This window comes from Anopheles cruzii, chromosome 2, assembly GCF_943734635.1.
Source record: "Anopheles cruzii chromosome 2, idAnoCruzAS_RS32_06, whole genome shotgun sequence".
Taxonomy (NCBI): Eukaryota; Metazoa; Arthropoda; class Insecta; order Diptera; family Culicidae; genus Anopheles; species Anopheles cruzii.
Genome location: NC_069144.1, coordinates 49,875,384 through 49,893,362, shown reverse-complemented (window position 1 = coordinate 49,893,362; position 17,979 = coordinate 49,875,384). Strand labels below are relative to the sequence as shown.

Genomic DNA, 17,979 nt, shown 5'->3' with positions numbered 1-17,979 from the left:
GATCTACTGAGAGCTTTTATTTTCTATTAAGGCTCACAATCCTCTTCCATCGCTTTCCATCCGAAAAGAGCGAAAGTGTGAGCGATAGAGAAGAACATGAAAAATCCCTCACAAACACCTAAGGGCAGCGCATTCGTTTATCATGCTTAATCCTCTGCCTCGCAGGAGACTGATGAGCTTTCTTAATAACTGAATTGCTAAACGGTGCACGGTACGATAGCGGTGTACCGGAAGACGGCAATGCGATGGGGGCGGAAGATTTATGAGACTTTCGTCACACACCTCTCATCTCGGTTTTTCGCATCGTCTAGCTCGCTGTTGTCGGGATCACGAGACGTATTTTTGGGAGGGAAAATTCAAGAGAACACAAAAAAACGTCAAACAACAAATAACCAAGAAAACCACTGATAGCCTGTGGTAGGAGACACACAATATTTGAAACACAGGATGATAAAGGTACAGACCGCCATGGCGCAGAGAAACCGCGCGGAAAAATTATGCAGATTACATGAGGCTCATTTTTCCACCGATCACCAGGCGCCTCCACCGCTCGGCAGAAAATCAGATTGAGACTGGCATCGTAACGGAAAACCAATACATCCTATTGCTGGGACATGTAAAAATGTTTAGCTAAAGTATACGCAAGGAAGAGACGGTGCGACTAAAAATGATAGCAAATTCATCAATTTGTTGTTCCATCTGAAAGTGGATCGGAGACAGGCGCCACCTGGCCCCATTACTATACGGTTACGTGAGCTTAAACGACACGATTTGTTGGAGACACACACACACGCAGAACGAAAATTGATTGCCACCCTGTAGACCACGGCTTGCGGCGCAATCGTTGATCGTAGGAATTATTGAAACAGAAATAAAGTGTCTTCGGGTTCATGTGGCACGCACGCGCCTTGCGTGTGAAGGAATGATATTTCAATATTGATATCGATCATGGTTCGCATAATGGCAATGTTGCAATACCACTCATGAACATCTTTGAGCTCCTAATAAAATCGATTAAGGATACTAACAACAAATCGAAATCGTGAACACTCCAACTCATACATGTTGGCTCAGCAACAATTTCTATGTTGCGGTCGTAATTAATATTCTACCCGTCGTTGATGTTTACTATACGAATTTTCTGTTTCTTCATTTTCTTTTTGCAGCCAGTTAGCCGGTTAAATAATGACCCATCATGCCGCACCAGTATTGTTTACGCTCTGTCTCGTGCTCGTCCTGCAAGGACGGTTCGCCCTCTGGCCCGCTCGCGGTGTGCTGGCCATTCCGACAAACGTGGAACCACCGAAGGAAATAGTTTACCGTAAGTGGTCCCGATCCCGATTCGGGGTATATAATTCTAATGCTTTGCCTGAAGGGTTTGCTCTCTTTCACCAACAGCAAAATGCACCGGGCCGGGAGAGCCAGGTCAGTGCCAGACGTTTGGCTATCGGTATCGCTTCGAGCAGACCATCAACAACTGCACGCAGTTCATATGGGGCGGTTGCGGCGGCAATCTGCAGAACAACTTTGAAACTTACGAGCAGTGCATGCAGCAGTGCGCTAATGAAACACGTGAGTCGATCGACGACTAGGCGCCTCCACCACCGAGCGCCAGCACCCTTAGCTGCTGATTACCATTTACCACTGACTTTGTTTACTGGCCGGACCATACCTCTGCGGTTTCACTCCACAGATTCAACGCAACCGCCCGTTCTGCTGGCAACGACCGCGGATCCATCGTCCACCATTCGGACCCAGACGCAGGAAGCGTGGTCGCTGCACTCCTCGAGCAGCACCCTGGCTCCGGTTCCGGACGAGCTGCGCGGTTCCGAGCTAACGTTCAAGGAGACCGGCTACTTTAAAACGTTCATGTTTGCCAAAAACAACACCTTCATCCAAATGGACGGCGAAACTATCCAGACCTTCCAGCTACGGTAAGTGTTTTTTTCAGCACAGCATATCGATTACCGAAGAATTTATTAGGAACATGAAATTAATGCATATTTCATAAATTAAATTAATTAATGTGTAGTGTAGTGTATATCCTGGAAGCATTAAAATAAGAATTCAATAATTTTATACCTTTAGTAGAATCATTCTATCTCAAAAATGATTTCTCCCAGGAACTTTCCCATAAATACCGAGTACGATTAATTATTTGCTATTAGTGCGTTGAATGTATCAATTAGATATAATAATTAATACATTCAACACACTAACGGTTCATCCGAAATTAATATTTAAATAGTTTAAAGAAAGACAGAAAAGATTAAAATTGGCTGGGTTATCAAGCTGTCATTATATGCCCGAAGCAACTAGGACCTTTAGTATCCGTTGCCATGAAACGAGATTAATAATAGACTCTCACTTCTGTTCTGACAACCATCGTCTGGCCAACAGAAACCCCATTACGAATCATCAGAAGTAGCCTTCTCCAGCCAACCGGGCCGAACCTGTAGCATTGCCTTTTAATATAAAGATGATAATCATACAAATAAAAAGATGGTCCCCTAAGTCCTGAAAGGTTCGGACCTTCCTGCCCTCTCGGCCTTCTTAATTAATGTTTCCCGTTACTCACCTGTTCTCTGTATCTCCCTCTCTCTCTCTATCTCTCTCTCTGTCTCCGTCCATTCCATGCTTAATCTCCTGAATTGGATGGCATCCCATCCGGAACCGGAACCGACACAGACTCTGCCGAGAGATATCGTTCCAGTTTCGAACTCGGCTACCGCACGGGCTGCTCGTGTACCACAACGTCAAGACACCGGCCGGTGTCAAGCTAGACCCATACGCGCTCTACGTGATCGTCGAGAAGGGCCAGCTGAAGGTGGTGCACGTTTTCGGCAACCACTCGACCAGCGTGACCGTCGGCGAAGGGCTGAACCGGGACGAGTGGCACAGTGTCATGGTGAGTCGGTGCGATTCTGAGGCGGTGGTGGTGTACTAAATACCGGAGCTAGCCTTCCGGGAATCAAGGATCTCATCAACAGACCGGGGCAAGGGGGCAGAAATCCACCCCAAAAGGAACGTATCCCAACCGACGAAGGTCCCTACTGGTCACCGCTACATGACGGGGCGAGCTTACTTGACGAGCTTAGTGTTGTGAGGGTTAAATTTGTTGAATCATATGCGGAACATACAATGTTACGGTTCCATTGCTGTTCATCTCGTCTTAAGAGTGCCGCTAGGACCATGACCATGCTGTTTTTCGGCGTGTACGTCCGACGTACGCCTGTGTCGGGTCGAGTGTTATGTCCGTCAAAAATTTGCTCGCCTGCATGGGCTCTTTATTTGGACAGAATTCGATACACATAGGAGCAAGCGGGCGCCTTTGTGCTGCCTGTTGTCTTGATGTTTAAAGATCAATCTTCAAAACTTTATTCTGGACACATTCTGAAGCTGGACCATGACGTCGAAACAATGGACCATTTACAAGTGGGTCTTTAGGCATACCAATAAACTATAGGGACACTTAGTTCCTTGCGTGAACACAATACCTTGTTTTAACACGTTTAGAAACGATGAAATACAACTGTTTTGTACAACTTTATGATACTTAGTACAGCTAATGTACAGCAATCAGTCAACAGCACAAAAGTAAGGATAAGATGATAGAATAATTTTCTATTGGAATGCATATTTATGAAGCCAATGTTACCTATTAAGGACTACTAACAAGACACAAAATGGCTATTTAAAACACGTTTCTAATTGCCACCCTTTCAATACGGCCAATTTGAACACCATTTCAGCACTTACATGAAACGATTCTAAATTGAATTCATTCCAACACCGGAGAGTATATTCGCATCACCTCCGATGCTACGAACCACCGAAAGGAGGTAATTAAATTTCTGTTAGAGAAATCTAGCGAGCACTATGAAGGAGGGATAATGCCTCAAAGCACAGGACTTACTTTGAAAATGATAAGAAAATATTATAGGTATAGAAGCAACCTGCCAAGCATCCGCTACTGAATGCCTCTCTTTCCGATGTTTATCACACGCTTTTCCCTCTTTTTATGATACGCTTGTGGTGCGGGATCCTTTCATCCGTCCACGGTCTCGGTTGGAAGGTTGTTTTGCTGTTTACTAGTTGCCTAAGATCATGCATCCATCCGGATGGGCTGTCCCAGATGTCCCGTCGCTTCGTGGAAGTCTGGAGCACTTGGGCTGGTTCTGAAAGGAAAGCCATCGCTGCAGCTTTTTACAACAAGAACAGAATGTTGCAAAGCAGAGGACAAAACTGTGAGCCCCTTTAGGAAACATAAACCCTTTCGACGAATAACAACCGTGAAAGGACCAACGCACACGCGAATACGGTATTAGCCTCGTGTGTAGCGACTTTCTAAAAGCTGTTTTTGCTCTCAAAAGTCTAGGGAGACTTTCACCTAATGATGAGTTCATTTACAATATAAACATCAATTAACGCGATACCGTACTCTATTTGGAATTGACTAGAAAAATAGTAGAAGAATCAGCTTTATTTATTCTTCGGCGCCATCTTGGGCCGTATATTTCTCGTCCTGCTAATAATTTAATATCACATTTACGTTCTACTTAAAACTAAGCAAGAATACAGAGCCCTTATGACTCTCAAACCATTCAACACATGTGCATTACAATCGAATTATTCCAACAAGTATCCGGCTCTCGACGTAAGCAACAGCTAACGATCTCATGCCCACCCAATCATTTCGGTTCCCGGTTTCCGGGATCGCTGACAAGCTATCACCAACCGGGGCCTAATTAGACCCGGCAAAGGAACCGCACTCCGCACGCACCAACACACAGGGATGCTTGCGACGAAGTCCTTTTATGGGACCTCGTGGGAGGCTCCTTGTTACGGGAAAGCAACACCGTCCCCGTCACTTATCGAATCATTTTCATTCCTCTGTTCTCTTTTCTTGTTTTCCTCGGCTTTTTCACAGGTGAGGATCGACGTGCACGGTGCCCGGCTGATAGCCCGTGTCGATAACAGCAAGGAGGAAGTGTACCTAAAGGGATTAAATCACGAAACCAATTACGGTGTATCCATCAATCTTATGTCTGTCGTCCTGGTTGGCGGTGAGTTTTGCGCAGCAACTAACGTGTCCCTTATTTCATATAGCGCTAGTTGGTGTGTCTGGTGCCAATGTGTGTGAGCATTATGTTCACAAACCTTACTCCTCAAACTAACAACCTCAACCGCGAGTCTAATATCTAACGAGCCTAACCTTCGCTCTCCGTTGAGCGATGTGATGCCGCAACAGGGCATAGTGATGGTAATGACAGGCAACTCGTCCTAGACCACCGAAAGTGTCGCGTCTCAGCATTCCCCCGAAAAGAAAGCGAAATAGACGGTGTCCCCAACATTAAGAGATGGCTCGACCTGCCGTTCGCTCGTTAAAATATGCCCATGACATCGGACTACCTCATAAAAGCTCGTCGAGCCCACCATGAAAGTGCCCACAATACACCCAACCGAGAAGCGTTGCCCAACGCTCACAACCGACCACGATATCGGTGCTCGAGAGTAAAATCAATCCGATTGATGTTGTCGTTTCCGTTTGCTAACTAATCACCACCGCCGGTGAAAGACATCTTGAAGTCGCTTGAAAATGAATAAAGTGTGCCAGCTGAAGAGCCGAGGTACTCCAGGATGTGTGCTTCCACACGCACGCCACTGACTGACTGTCGTACGTCTTTATCGAGCAAGATAATGTTCTGTTTGTACTGAAAGCAAACAACGTTACATACGTATATCTGTGCAAACTGAGGATGAGTTATCACTAATTATAATCACAAATTTCCCTATGAATTATTAATGACGAAAGACATTAGCTTAGGTGCGCGATGTGACTGGTTTGCCTAGGGACTGTTTGCATTCATTAGCAACGGTCGCATATTTACGCGCACTTGATTTTTGGAGGGTGCTCCCTTTTATGAAACTTAAACAGTAGCTGGTAACCATTCTGTTAATCAGTCAAGTTTTATTCAACCAATTTTAATACGCCAAAAAATGAAATATCTGAAAATTTCTTCCTTTCCTGACCCATTGCTATTGCCTATGATTCAATTAATATTCGTTCACATTCGAACCAAATTGGTTTACATTCTTCAAAGTTTGCTGTGGTCATTTGAAGGTACTTACAATACAAACCATTTCAGTAAAACTTGTGATTCAACTTTTCCCATCAATATGAGGAAAATGCATGCATTAGGTCCACTTGGATGCACTAGCACACTACAACCCTCATCAATCATCATCGCTTTCCCCTCAACAGAACAATGCTTCGAATAAGTCAAATAGTTGCAACCAAACGACCCGCAAACTTAGGGCTATGATTTATCTACGGTACATTTCGACCAGAGAACCAGCAGATAGTCATGAGGGGAAAACTTTTCTGTTGCTTTCACTAACGATAGGTCGCCAACTATCGACCTATAGTGCACCGATGCAGGATGCTTAGCCCTGTGCTAACCGTCACATCACTTAGCCCACCATCTGGTCGATCCGATGCAACAAGACCAACTTTGCAATCCATGCACTCACACGTGTCCATTAAAATTAATTTCCCTTGCACTTCGGCAACGACTCCCACGGCCCGGGGACCGGGAGCATGTTGGCCAAGAGATTAGAATAAACTTGTCTTTTCAATAAAAACGTCACCGGTGTAGGTCTTGGCACTATCGCGCTCTCCGATGATCAACCCGGTCCGGTGACCCTTTTCTAAGCCCCTTTTTTCCCGAACAGGGAGATGATGTTGGAAACTTCCCCGTACGTTCGGGGCACGTCCGCAGAGGGCCACTGGGAGCCGGCGAAACGCTCTGCTCGTGCCGTTCCTGGAGGTTCCGATTAATTTAAATCAGCATCGCAAAGGACGTGCCAAAGCTAACATTGCCGGTGACTAAGCGAATGGGGTTCGCGCAAGATTCGAATTTGAATCGACCGAGAAATGGGTTATTTGGGTCCGGCAGCTCAGAGTCGAAAGTTTTTGGGTCAAATTGCGGGAACGTTCAAATGTTTATGCAATGAAGGGTCATCCCATCGAGCGGTTGGTTGAAGTTTTAGTTTTGGCAAATTTTTCAGTACATACTGCTGTGGCAGGTTCCACCCACGCTGGTCCCGGCGGCTTATCGATAGCAGGTTCGATAGCAAGTAACTTCTTTATCGGGGTCAAGCAGACACCGCTGTGGGGTGCTCCGGGCGGACGGTCTTCTGTGGGTCGACAAAGTTCGCCGGTTTCGGTAAATAAGTTTGCACCTCCCGCTTTGCACCGTTGGGTCTTCACGAAGGCGTCCGAAGCGATGGTATTAATAAAGAACAAAGTTGAGAGTAAATTAATAAAAGTTTACTCTGCTACCTTGCCACTTGGATATCCTCAGCGCGAAGTGAAAGTCTTTACAAACATTCTGCGCCGAGGCCGAGTGGAAGGATAGTCACCGATAAAGAGGCCCAATTTTGGGTCAACCCGCAAGTAGCCTGGTGTGTTTTCGCAATTTCAAGTGCAACATCGTTTCTACATAACCTTAGATGCTGCGTATGACCGCATGAGTGAATTTCTTTATTGGACTAATAACATTATCAACCTCTTGATGAAAATGTTATACTTACAAAGCTGCGATGCACTTGAAAAAGCATTGCTTTCGATAACTTTGATACCATTTTAATACATTCACAAAATTTTGTTAAAACAATAAAGGTCACGATTTCGTTGTTTAAGTATAAATTTGCAAAATAAGTGATCAATTCCATGATAAAGTGAGCTTGCTCCACACAACATCTACGAAGCACGGAATAGTTGGAATAGCTTTGGGGTTAACCTAACATTTCGCAACAGACGATTTTTTTCTCGCGTTCCCCGAAAACAGGCTCGCTCTCCGGTCCCGTCTCGGTTGTAGCGAAACATTGTTTCGCAAAATCTATGCCCAGCCATCCATCTCAAAGCGATGCGAAGCGTTTACTGGCGCTCTTTGCATCGCACAGCCGCGGTGAGGCGGTGCGGTGCGACACTATCCTCCCCGGGGCGTGGACACTTCTTGCCATTTCCGAACGAGCGAACCGTTCGTGTTAAAGTTACGGCCCAACTTGGGATTGAAGAATTCGTGGCTCGAACGCGCGCGCGACGCGGCACATCCGTAATCTTCGATAAGATTGATGGCGACAGTTATGTTCGCTACTGCTGCCGCCGCTGGAAATCGTTTTCCGGATGGATTTGTGTTTCTGGTCTGGGCACTCGGTCTGGGAAAACTTAGTTCCGGCGGGCAACGACATGAAAAACATTGCTACGCTCTTCACGCGTCACACGATAAATGAGTACCAATTTCGGGGTGGAGAACGAACTTGCCAGACCGGATCGGATGTGGCAACAACTAGCGCAATACTTGCTACGGTTTCGCCGTTACAAATGGGAAAATCTGCGAATCTGCTCTTGCTTTCTCGCTCTCGGCGCTGCGTAAACAGGCGGATGTCTTGTGAGCTGTGGAAATGATTTGTGGCGTGAGTGATGATGTGTTTAGTGGTGGCTCGGGAACTCCTCGGGTGTTCTCCCACATACACTCCCCCTTTTGGGGGTGTGTGTGTCTTGTTTCCGGTCGCGGAAGTAAATTGACTTTTGCAGTCCCACCAACGCGCAACTGGGGTTGCCGTTTCCGCGCGCCATCTGTCGATTCCGGAATTTGAAATTCAGTCGAGCGATGTGGATTCGATTAAAATTTCATCCCTTAACAACCACCTCACAGACCAGTTTCCCGGACTAACAAACGGGCTCAAACGTTTAACGACACATCCGACAATCGTATGCTTCTGGCACGTAAACCAACCATTAAAACTTTGTGATGATATGCTTGCCTTACATACCAGAGTGTCCTGTTACTAACATATGAGAGCTTCGTGAATTGGTGGCTTGGGTGGCAGCGCGCACTGTTGTCAGCCAGCTGGCCACGAGTTCGATACGCGTTCCCATACCAAATGAAAAATGGCTGTGCTAAACTGTTTTCAAGCCCTAACTGACACCACCGCGTGAGACCGCGCGCATCCTGTTTCCACCCTGAACACGTCAAAACTAACTTTGCCCATTTCGCTTTCTCGCCGGTGGCCGGTGGTCTCCCGGCACTGACAACAGGACTCAGCTCGGAAGAGAAACTGCACGGCGTTAAGTACATAATTGAGTCATTTGTCGGTTGCATACGGAACGTGTCGCTCAGCTCCGGGAAGGCTGCCTCGGACCTGCTGCCCATCACGCCGCTCATCGCGACCAAGCACGAGAACGTCAAGGAGGGCTGCCGCAACACATGCCACTCGCCCCAGAATCTCTGCTTCAAGGGGTCCCGGTGCATTAATCATTACTACGACATCTCGTGCGATTGTTTCGGCACCAAGTACGAGGGCGAGTACTGCGACATCTACAGTGAGTGTCTTCTTGGGGCGGAATGGGGTCGCGGTTGGAGTACGGTAACTGACTGTGTCTTCCCTTCCCGTTTTCCAGCCGCCACAGTATTAACGTTGCGAGGGTCCAGCTACGTGTCGTACCGTATCTACGACTGGAAGGACCGCGTTCACTCGCCCCTGACCCGCATCAGCATGATGTTCAAGACGAACTACGACGATTCGGCCCTGTTCTACGCCAGCGGGGAGTCGCTGAAGCCCCAGTATATTGCGGCTTCGATTAAGAACCACTCGGCGTACATCGAGATGGACTTCGGGGATGGCGTGATGGTGGCGACGCTTGGGCAAGACCTTACGCGCCACTACTGGCACAATCTGACGATCCAGCACGCGCACGACAAGGTGATAGCGATCCTGGACGATCACGTCAAGGTGATGGATGCGCTCGGGCCCATCCACAACCTGCTGTTCGACCCGGAGATCTACTTTGGCGGTGGCCAGAACCTCGGCAAGCGCAAAGGACTCGCCTCGAGCAACAACTTTGTCGGCTCGCTCAAGTACGTCTTCTACAACGACGTGTCGGTGCTGTTCGAGCTGCGAAAGGGCAACCCGAAGGTGCACTACATTGGGGTGCTCGAGGAGGAGTACTTCGATGCCAACGTGGAGGTCATTCCGATCACCTTCTCGTACGCCAAGTCACACATCTGGTGGCCGATGAACAACCCGGACACGCTGTCGCTCAAGTTCGACTTCAAGAGCAGCAAGGCTACGGCTGTCCTAGCGTACAGTGAGGTGCGAACGACCGAAGGCCAAGGATTCTGGGAGGTAAGTGGGATTGAGGGTTTCTTTTCTGGCCAGGCTAATTATCAGAAGAAATCGGAGCCGAGTGCTGTTAAAACCGTTACCACACACACCGCAATGATCCGGGGAATTTCTAATCGGCATCGCCTAGAGTGCTGGCCCATGACGTGGGATGGAGCCAGGAGATTTTGAACAGTTTCATATCCAACCCATCGTACCGTTAACGACCATTCGAAGGGGATCAAATTCCTTGTGCCCGACTTGTGTTCGTGTAATTTTGGGACTGTCGTCTCGATAAGACGCTCGTCCCAGGAAGGCATGCTCGCATACCTTTGCTACATCATCCGAGGAAAATCCTAGTTAAGGGGGCAGCACTGGAAGACCGGAAGGAGACCAGGTGCTTCCTTTCAGTTGTCCCCGTTGTGGGAGGTGAAAGTTTTTTAATATTCCGCCGCAAACTGCACACTGAAGCATGTACATAGGTCGTTATAGGAGAACCTGCTTCCATCCAGTGCCAGTGTTCGGGTTTTCAGCCGTAGAGCCGATGATTGGGTTATTCTCTTTGCCCTCGACCGCAATCGAAACCCCGACGCAGCATGCTGTTGGTGTCGGAAAGTAGTAAGCAGCTATTGATTTAGGTCAAATGCCATTTGGGTTCCACGAAACATTGGTTTTTTGCTCAGAGAATGGGACGTTTTGCTCTAACGTTGAGTAGTTTATAAATCTGACCACCGAGAGAGATATTTGATTTCGAGTGTCGCTTTTTCCCACAGGGACGTTCGAACGTGACGCCCGTTTTAGTGAAACAGTAGAGCAGATCCAGAGACTTGTTTGCTGAATGCTTCGGGCTAATGGCTTAAGAATACATAAGAATGCTTGGTCTTTGATATATTAGTGATAGGAGAAAGTATAAGAAGAATGCATCGAATACTTTCAAAAGACTATCCATAAACCGCATAAACTTTCTTGACGATCCCACCGTTGACGGGTGTCAGACGTGTGACCTGCGGTCATTCCTACCGTGTCCTGCGTCTTTCGACCTATCGACCGGGCGGTTCGAATAATCGGAACCATTCCAAAACTACCACGCATCATTTCGATTCCATGCCTCTATTTTGTCTAATGGCCAGACGCCACCTTTTCGTTCACAGATTCGTCTCGCCACCGACCGCCTCAGCTTTGACCTGTGCCCGGACGTGAAGAGCAACGTGACCCACACCACGTACATCCGCATCGAAAACCCGACCTCCTGGCACTCGATCCACCTGTCGTACGAGCGGAACGAAATCAAGTTCGTCGTCGACTATCGGCACGCGGTTTCGCAGATGTACGGACTTTCGTTTAACATCGGTGATAAGCTGATTATCGGCAGCAGCCTGAAGGCGGCCGCTTCCGGTCTTGTGGGTTGTTTGCGCGATCTGAAAATCAACGGCGTGGAAATAGAGCCACGCTACTTGGTGAAAAGCGAGCGGGTCGTCGGCGATGTGTCACTGGACAACTGCAAGTACGTCGATCCGTGCAAGAAGCCAAACACCTGCGAGCACGGCGGCAAATGCTCCGTCAAGGACGACGGTATCATCTGCGACTGCAAGGACACGGGCTACATCGGCAAGAACTGTCATTTTACCAATTTCCGCAAAACATGCGAAGAGCTGGCCCTGCTCGGGTACTCCAAGTCGGACGTGTACTCGATCGACATCGACGGCAACGGTGTGTTTCCGCCGGCCCTCGTCAAGTGCGACTTCCAGAGTCTGGCCAATGCCACCAAAACGATCGTCGAGCACAACCTTCCGTCCCAGGTGGACGTACGATCGGCCGCGGACGAGGACTTCAGTTTCAACATCCAGTACCGGGAGTTCAGTGCCGAGATGCTGCAGGAGTTGATCTCCCATTCGCTGTACTGCACGCAGTACATGAAGTACGACTGCATCAAGGCCCCGCTGGAGCTACACTCGGCCACCTGGTTCAAGTCGTCGAGCAACAACAACACGGTCGACTCACTGGGAGAGGTGAAGCGGTACGTTGTTAGCCCCGTTTGTGGAGCATAGAAATGAGTAACATTGCCACGTTCACATCTCTGATTACCACAGAGGAACGTGCTCGTGCGCGGTTGGCAAAAACTGCGAGGACCCCAATCTGTCCTGTAACTGTGATGCCAACCTCAATCGGTGGCTGTCGGACGAGGGCTACTTCAAGGAGCCGCCCAATTTGGGCATCACACAAATGTACTTCCTTCAGCACAAGAATCTCGACGAGGAGTCGCAAGGGCGGATAACGCTCGGTCCACTGGAGTGCGTCGAAACAAGTGAGCCACACTCGATGGCCGAAGCCCGACGGGGAGGTCCATCTCGTTTGACGTGTCACTTTCTCATTACAGACACTCAGAAGTACGTGGTCACTTTCACCACCTCGCAGTCGTACATCGAGGTGCCGGGCTGGCGAAAGGGCGATATCGCGTTCTCTTTCCGGACCACCGGCGAGAAGGCCATTCTGCTCTTCCAGCCACCGATCCGCTCGAACTATCCCTCGTTCATGGTGGCCCTGACCGGGGACTATCAGCTGACATTCAACTTTACGCTCAACACGGGCACCCCCAAAACGCTGGTCATCGACACGAACCGGAAGCTGAATGGCGGCGAGTGGCATAAAATTTGGATCGACTACAACGAGCACCACGTGCGCTTCATGATCAACACCGACACGCGCATGGTGGACCTGCAACCGGAGGAAGAATTCGGCCCGTTCGAGGGTAGCATGTTTATTGGCGGAGCGCCCACGTACGTCTCCTGCGTCGGACCACTGCATTTCTGATGGCCACTGATGGCCACCGATCTTTGGTTTCTTTTTTTCAGAGAAATCTCCAAAAAGTATACCGTGAAACAGGGACTCATCGGGTGCTTCCGCGGGCTGGTCGTGAACGGCGAAATACTGGACATCTACAGCTTTATGTCGGTCCATCTGTCGGAGATTATTAAAGACTGCAAACCGTCGTGCGTGCCGAATCCGTGCAAGAACGGGGCGTACTGCCGGGAGCTGTGGAGCACCTTCGAGTGCGTCTGCAAGAACCGCTGGGCCCACATTGGCCAGCACTGCGAGACGAGTAGGTATTTTGGGCTCGGCCGGAACGGGAATGCGGCTCGGCTTCGGACATATAATCACTCATCGACGGGATTTATCACCCTCTCGCAGACGTTAACGAGGACGCACTGACATTCATTAGCCGCGAGTCGTACCTGAAGCGCAACTATCTGTCCGACCCGGAGGACATGCGGGACGAGCGGGAGCGTCTGCGGAGCATATTAAATTCCTCGCTGCTCGTAAATCTACGCACGTACGACCGGCACGCGTTCGTCCTGTACGCGAACGACCACCACAACAACTTCATACAGCTCTACCTCACGAACCGGAGCGAAGTGGTGTACCTTTACAACTACGGGGCCGACATTGTCAACCTTACCATCGAACACAGTGAGCTAAACAATGGCCGCAGCATGCAGGTGACTGTGATCCGTACCGAGACGAACACGACGCTGTACGTCAACGAGAACAACGTCACCGTCGACAGGGGCTTCTTGCTGCTGGACGAGTACTCCAATAAACCGTGGACAAATCCTGAGCACGGTACGTTGCCGGGTGGGCAGTTCTTGTGGCCGCAATCTCCTTACAGCTTTTATCCTTCTCCCGCCAGAGGTGCTTTCGCCACACCGGCCACCGGCACCACCGACCGAGTACTTCCAGTTCAACATCGGTGGCTACGATCCGGCCAACTTGCTCCGCCCGAACCAGGATACGGTCGAACTGGAAGGTTACATCGGGTGCATCCGTGGGCTGAAGATTGGAGAGAATCTTATATCGCTACGCGAAATGGCCACCCAGAACAATGCGCATGGTAGGTTTACACTCGGACAAACAGGTCTATTAGACCAAGATTTCTGTCTAAGGTCCTCTCTAACCGAAATTAAGGGGACGACGGGATGAGTACATTAGAAGAACTAAGGAACACACTTGCCTCAGACATATTTAGAGTTCGTAGGAAACATTCAATCCTTTTTACAATTGGCAAAGACAGGGGTACAGGATTGGCCGGACCTTCTATCTTGGGCATTTATGATTGGTTCATTTCAGTGACCGAAGGCGTGTTTAATGGATGCCAGATGAAGTGCGATGCCGAGCCGTGCAAGAACGGTGGCATCTGCACGGAGAACTTTGTCCGCCAGGAGAGCACCTGTAACTGCGAGCACACGAGCTTCCTGGGCGAGTTCTGTTCGGAAGAGAAGGGCGCCAGCTTCAGTGGCGAGGCGACGCTGCTGCGGCGTTTGGCCCTTGCGGAAGGCGTCACGTCCGTCCGGTTGCAGCTCGCCTTCTCCAGCCACGACCTGCGTCGCACCAACCGGGTGATGCTGCTACTGCAGTCTCGCAACGACCGCAGCTACTACCTGATGGTGGCCATCACCGGCGATAACCATCTGTACATTGAGGAGGACCGCGAGGGCTCGACGTACGCGGCCCGCATCGAGAGCAACTTCATGGACGACGCACGCCACTCGGTCTACTACACGCGGCGTGGCGACGAAACGTCGCTGCTCGTGGACCGCGTCACCATTCCGATGAAGAGCGTTCCCAACAAGCCGCTCGTACCGGTCTCGGATCCCGGGGCCAACCACGTCCAGATCGGGGGCGTCAACACGACCGATCCGCGCTTTGCCGTCTACAAGAGCTACGATGGCTGCCTGTCGAGTGAGTTCCGAAGTGATGGCTGACATCCGAATTCCACATTCTCTATCTTGTCCTCCACTTGCACGTGCAGATATTTTTATCGAAGTCAACAACGAAACGATGAAGCCTCTCGAGGAGTACATGCTGTTCACGAAGAGTGAGGCGGAAACCATCACCGTCATCAACTCGCAGGGTGTCCGCTCGGCACAGTGCAAGCAGTTCGACGTCATCCAAAAGCTGGCAGCGTTCAACGAGCCGGCCCTCAACATGACTTCGGTGGGTTCTTGTTTCACTCCAAACCGGAATCGCGGGGATTTCACTAAACCCCAGAGAAATACCCAAAACTCACCGATGCGAACTCACGGAATGTATGTTAAACCTTTCGTTGGGGCGGTTTCTTTTGCGAACGAGAACAGGTTATCGACAAGAACTGGGTAGTCGATGCGCCGATCCGGGTGCCATACACGGCGGTCTACTTCGACCCGTCGCAGAAGGAGGAAAAGACGCAGGTCGTCTTTATCGCCCTGACGGCCGTCTTCGTCATCATCGTCGTGTGCTGTCTGATCGAGGTGTACCGTTCCGACCGCGAGTACCGCAAGCGCATGGAGCGTCAGACGGATGAGGACATCATCTGGAGCAAGGAGCAGGCCGCCAAGATGCAAAACGAATCGTCCACGACCAACGTGAAAGGATTTGGCTACAAATCGGTAGGTGTGTTTGGGCGGGCGGCGACTTCAGTCTGTTCACAGCCTAACGACTGACGGCCTGACATTCTTGCAGGTGCCTGGTGAAGAGAAGAAGGACAGCGGCAAGCCCCTGGTCGGAATACTGAAGAATGGCACTGCAACGGCGCCGGCGGAAAAGGTTGACACGCCTGCGGTAGAAACGGAAACTGGAGGCATTCGTGGTAAGTGGAAGTGAACTGTATGGCTCGGGCATTTTTATACCTACAAAAAACGGTTGGTTCCTCTCGCAGACAGTCAGCTAATTGACCACGAGCTGCAGTGGGAGTCGCTGGCGGCAGAAGAAAACGAATCGCTACTAAGGAAGGAACCATCCAGTGACACTATCGCTAGTAGAGCCACCGACGACAGCCCCCGAAACCGGCTGGCCAATGGTAATCATGTGGCCGGCGATGGCACTACTAACGGGGTGGACAGTGAGCTGACCGACAATCCGGTAAGCATCCAGGCGCTGGCCCCGCTAAGCTCGATCAGCGAAGTAACACTGAACAGGCTGGACCTAGGCGACCTACAGCCGCACCGTGATCAGTTCCGTGTCTAAAAACCAAAACCTACCTGCCCTCGGCACCTAGCCTCGCCGCATGCTGTAGTGGATAAAACTTGACCTAACGCATCATCGCATCGTGTTACATCGTTTACTGTTCGAACGATCGTTCGTCCTTGACACCACGTTTGGAGTCATTCCCTAGGTTTCGAGGAGGTCACAATTTCGTTCATCCATTTCATCCGGTCACCAATCTTGCATCCTTCTACCGCCAAAGCCAAATGCTAACACGAACCGGTCTTTGCGGTTAGCCATTTTCAGTCCATCTTACTAACCACACGCCACTCATCACGGACAAACCGCCGGCCAGCGTTTGTACTGCCTATTTATTAATTCTCCAGTGCAGCGTTCTAGTCCGACCGGAAACAAACCGGGGAGCAGCTGGTGGTGGCAAGCCACCGGAAGCCCACATCCGGTTTGTGAATCTTGTGACTGTGTGTCTCTGTGTTGTGGCATGAATGTTCCGATTAGCATGACTAGTGACTAGACTGATAGCAACAATAAAGTGTAACGGTTCGCATGTTTGTCCTTTGACGCCGTTTTGTCTACAGCTTGGACTCCTGTCGGTATGTGCATGAGAATGTTTGATTTTTCCTCACAATGTGAGCAGCAAATGGAACATTTGGATGGAAGTTACTATTTGCTACCCAAGAAACCAACATCTTTCGAACACCCGAATGTATCCTTTGGGGGGATCTTTTACAAACCTCGCCACTAATCATCACTTCTACAAACCATCAATCCGGTGGGACTTTTCGCCCACACTCGCGATTGAACTCTCCCCCTTTATCAGGTGGGCTCCCCCGTGGCCAAAGTCAACGGGCACACGCATACACCGACCAGCGCACGGAAGCCGGCCCCCGGAAAGCTGATCCTGAAACGAACGCCACCGGAACCGGGGGACAAAAGTCTGGCCATCACCCCACCAACACCGGTGCCCATGTCGAGCCCCATAACCAACGGTTTGCGGCCGCGGGGACCACGGCAGGTTTCATGGGGTCCTCCGCCACCTCCCGCCCTGATCAGTGCTAATCCGCTTCCGTTCAAAATCGACGAAACGCCCGAGTCATCTGCGTAGGACCTCATGCTTTCACTGTGTGTATGTGCGCGTTCCCGGTCTCATACGTTTGGTTACTTGTGGTTTTGCTGAAAACATTGTGTGTATAAACTTACATTACTACTTTAGCTGTTGCCAGCGTGTATATGTAAACGTGTATTTTGTGTTGGGCACGATCTAAGAAAGCGGTGATCTTTACCTAAATCAAACCATCATCAACGATCTCTTCTCACTTCTTCGCCTCGTTTGTCTCTCACCTCCGCTTTAGCATACTGTACTCGGTTATAAAGAAACATTTGACCAAAGCCGTGGGCCGTGTAAAGTTTAGACCAAATTCCAACGGATTGTGATTGTATCCCAAAGGCCAATAAAAACAAATTACGGTGTTGTTGGATCACGCGTTTTAGTCGTTAACGCAGTTGTTAATTAGCTTGTGTCGCCATTTCTCGTCGAATTCGTACGTTTGTTACAGGCGATTGTTTCTTTTCCATACTGCGCTAATCGTTGGTCTCTACCATCCTTGCATACGCGCCAAACAGCACCAATTCATTTGTCCATTTCAAGTAGAGCCACCGCGAACGTATCACGGCCTGAGACGGATTGTTCACATCCATCGCTTCGCCGTTTTTGCGTGTCTCTTCCATATCTGTTTGTCCGCGACCAACGCGCCCACTTTCTCATCACGCTCATGTGCTCACCATTCTAATCCAGGATGGCACCGGCTTGCCACGCACCGCGCAGCCGATCGG

General features: G+C 49.8%; 1 protein-coding gene across 1 annotated transcript; it reads left to right on the top strand.

Annotated features, from left to right (window-relative positions):
- Nucleotides 1-1,185: 1,185 nt before the first annotated feature.
- LOC128269015 (axotactin) lies at nt 1,186-17,547 on the top strand. The gene is made up of 19 exons (XM_053006347.1): nt 1,186-1,321; nt 1,399-1,572; nt 1,694-1,934; nt 2,689-2,908; nt 4,931-5,066; nt 9,107-9,391; nt 9,470-10,194; nt 11,322-12,187; nt 12,261-12,475; nt 12,548-12,947; nt 13,023-13,270; nt 13,360-13,791; nt 13,859-14,059; nt 14,296-14,907; nt 14,978-15,166; nt 15,298-15,593; nt 15,667-15,793; nt 15,863-16,065; nt 16,967-17,547. Exons 1-19 carry the CDS (start codon nt 1,186-1,188, stop codon nt 17,249-17,251), a joined length of 5,991 nt encoding a protein of 1,996 aa, XP_052862307.1. The 3' UTR covers nt 17,252-17,547.
- Nucleotides 17,548-17,979: the final 432 nt, after the last annotated feature.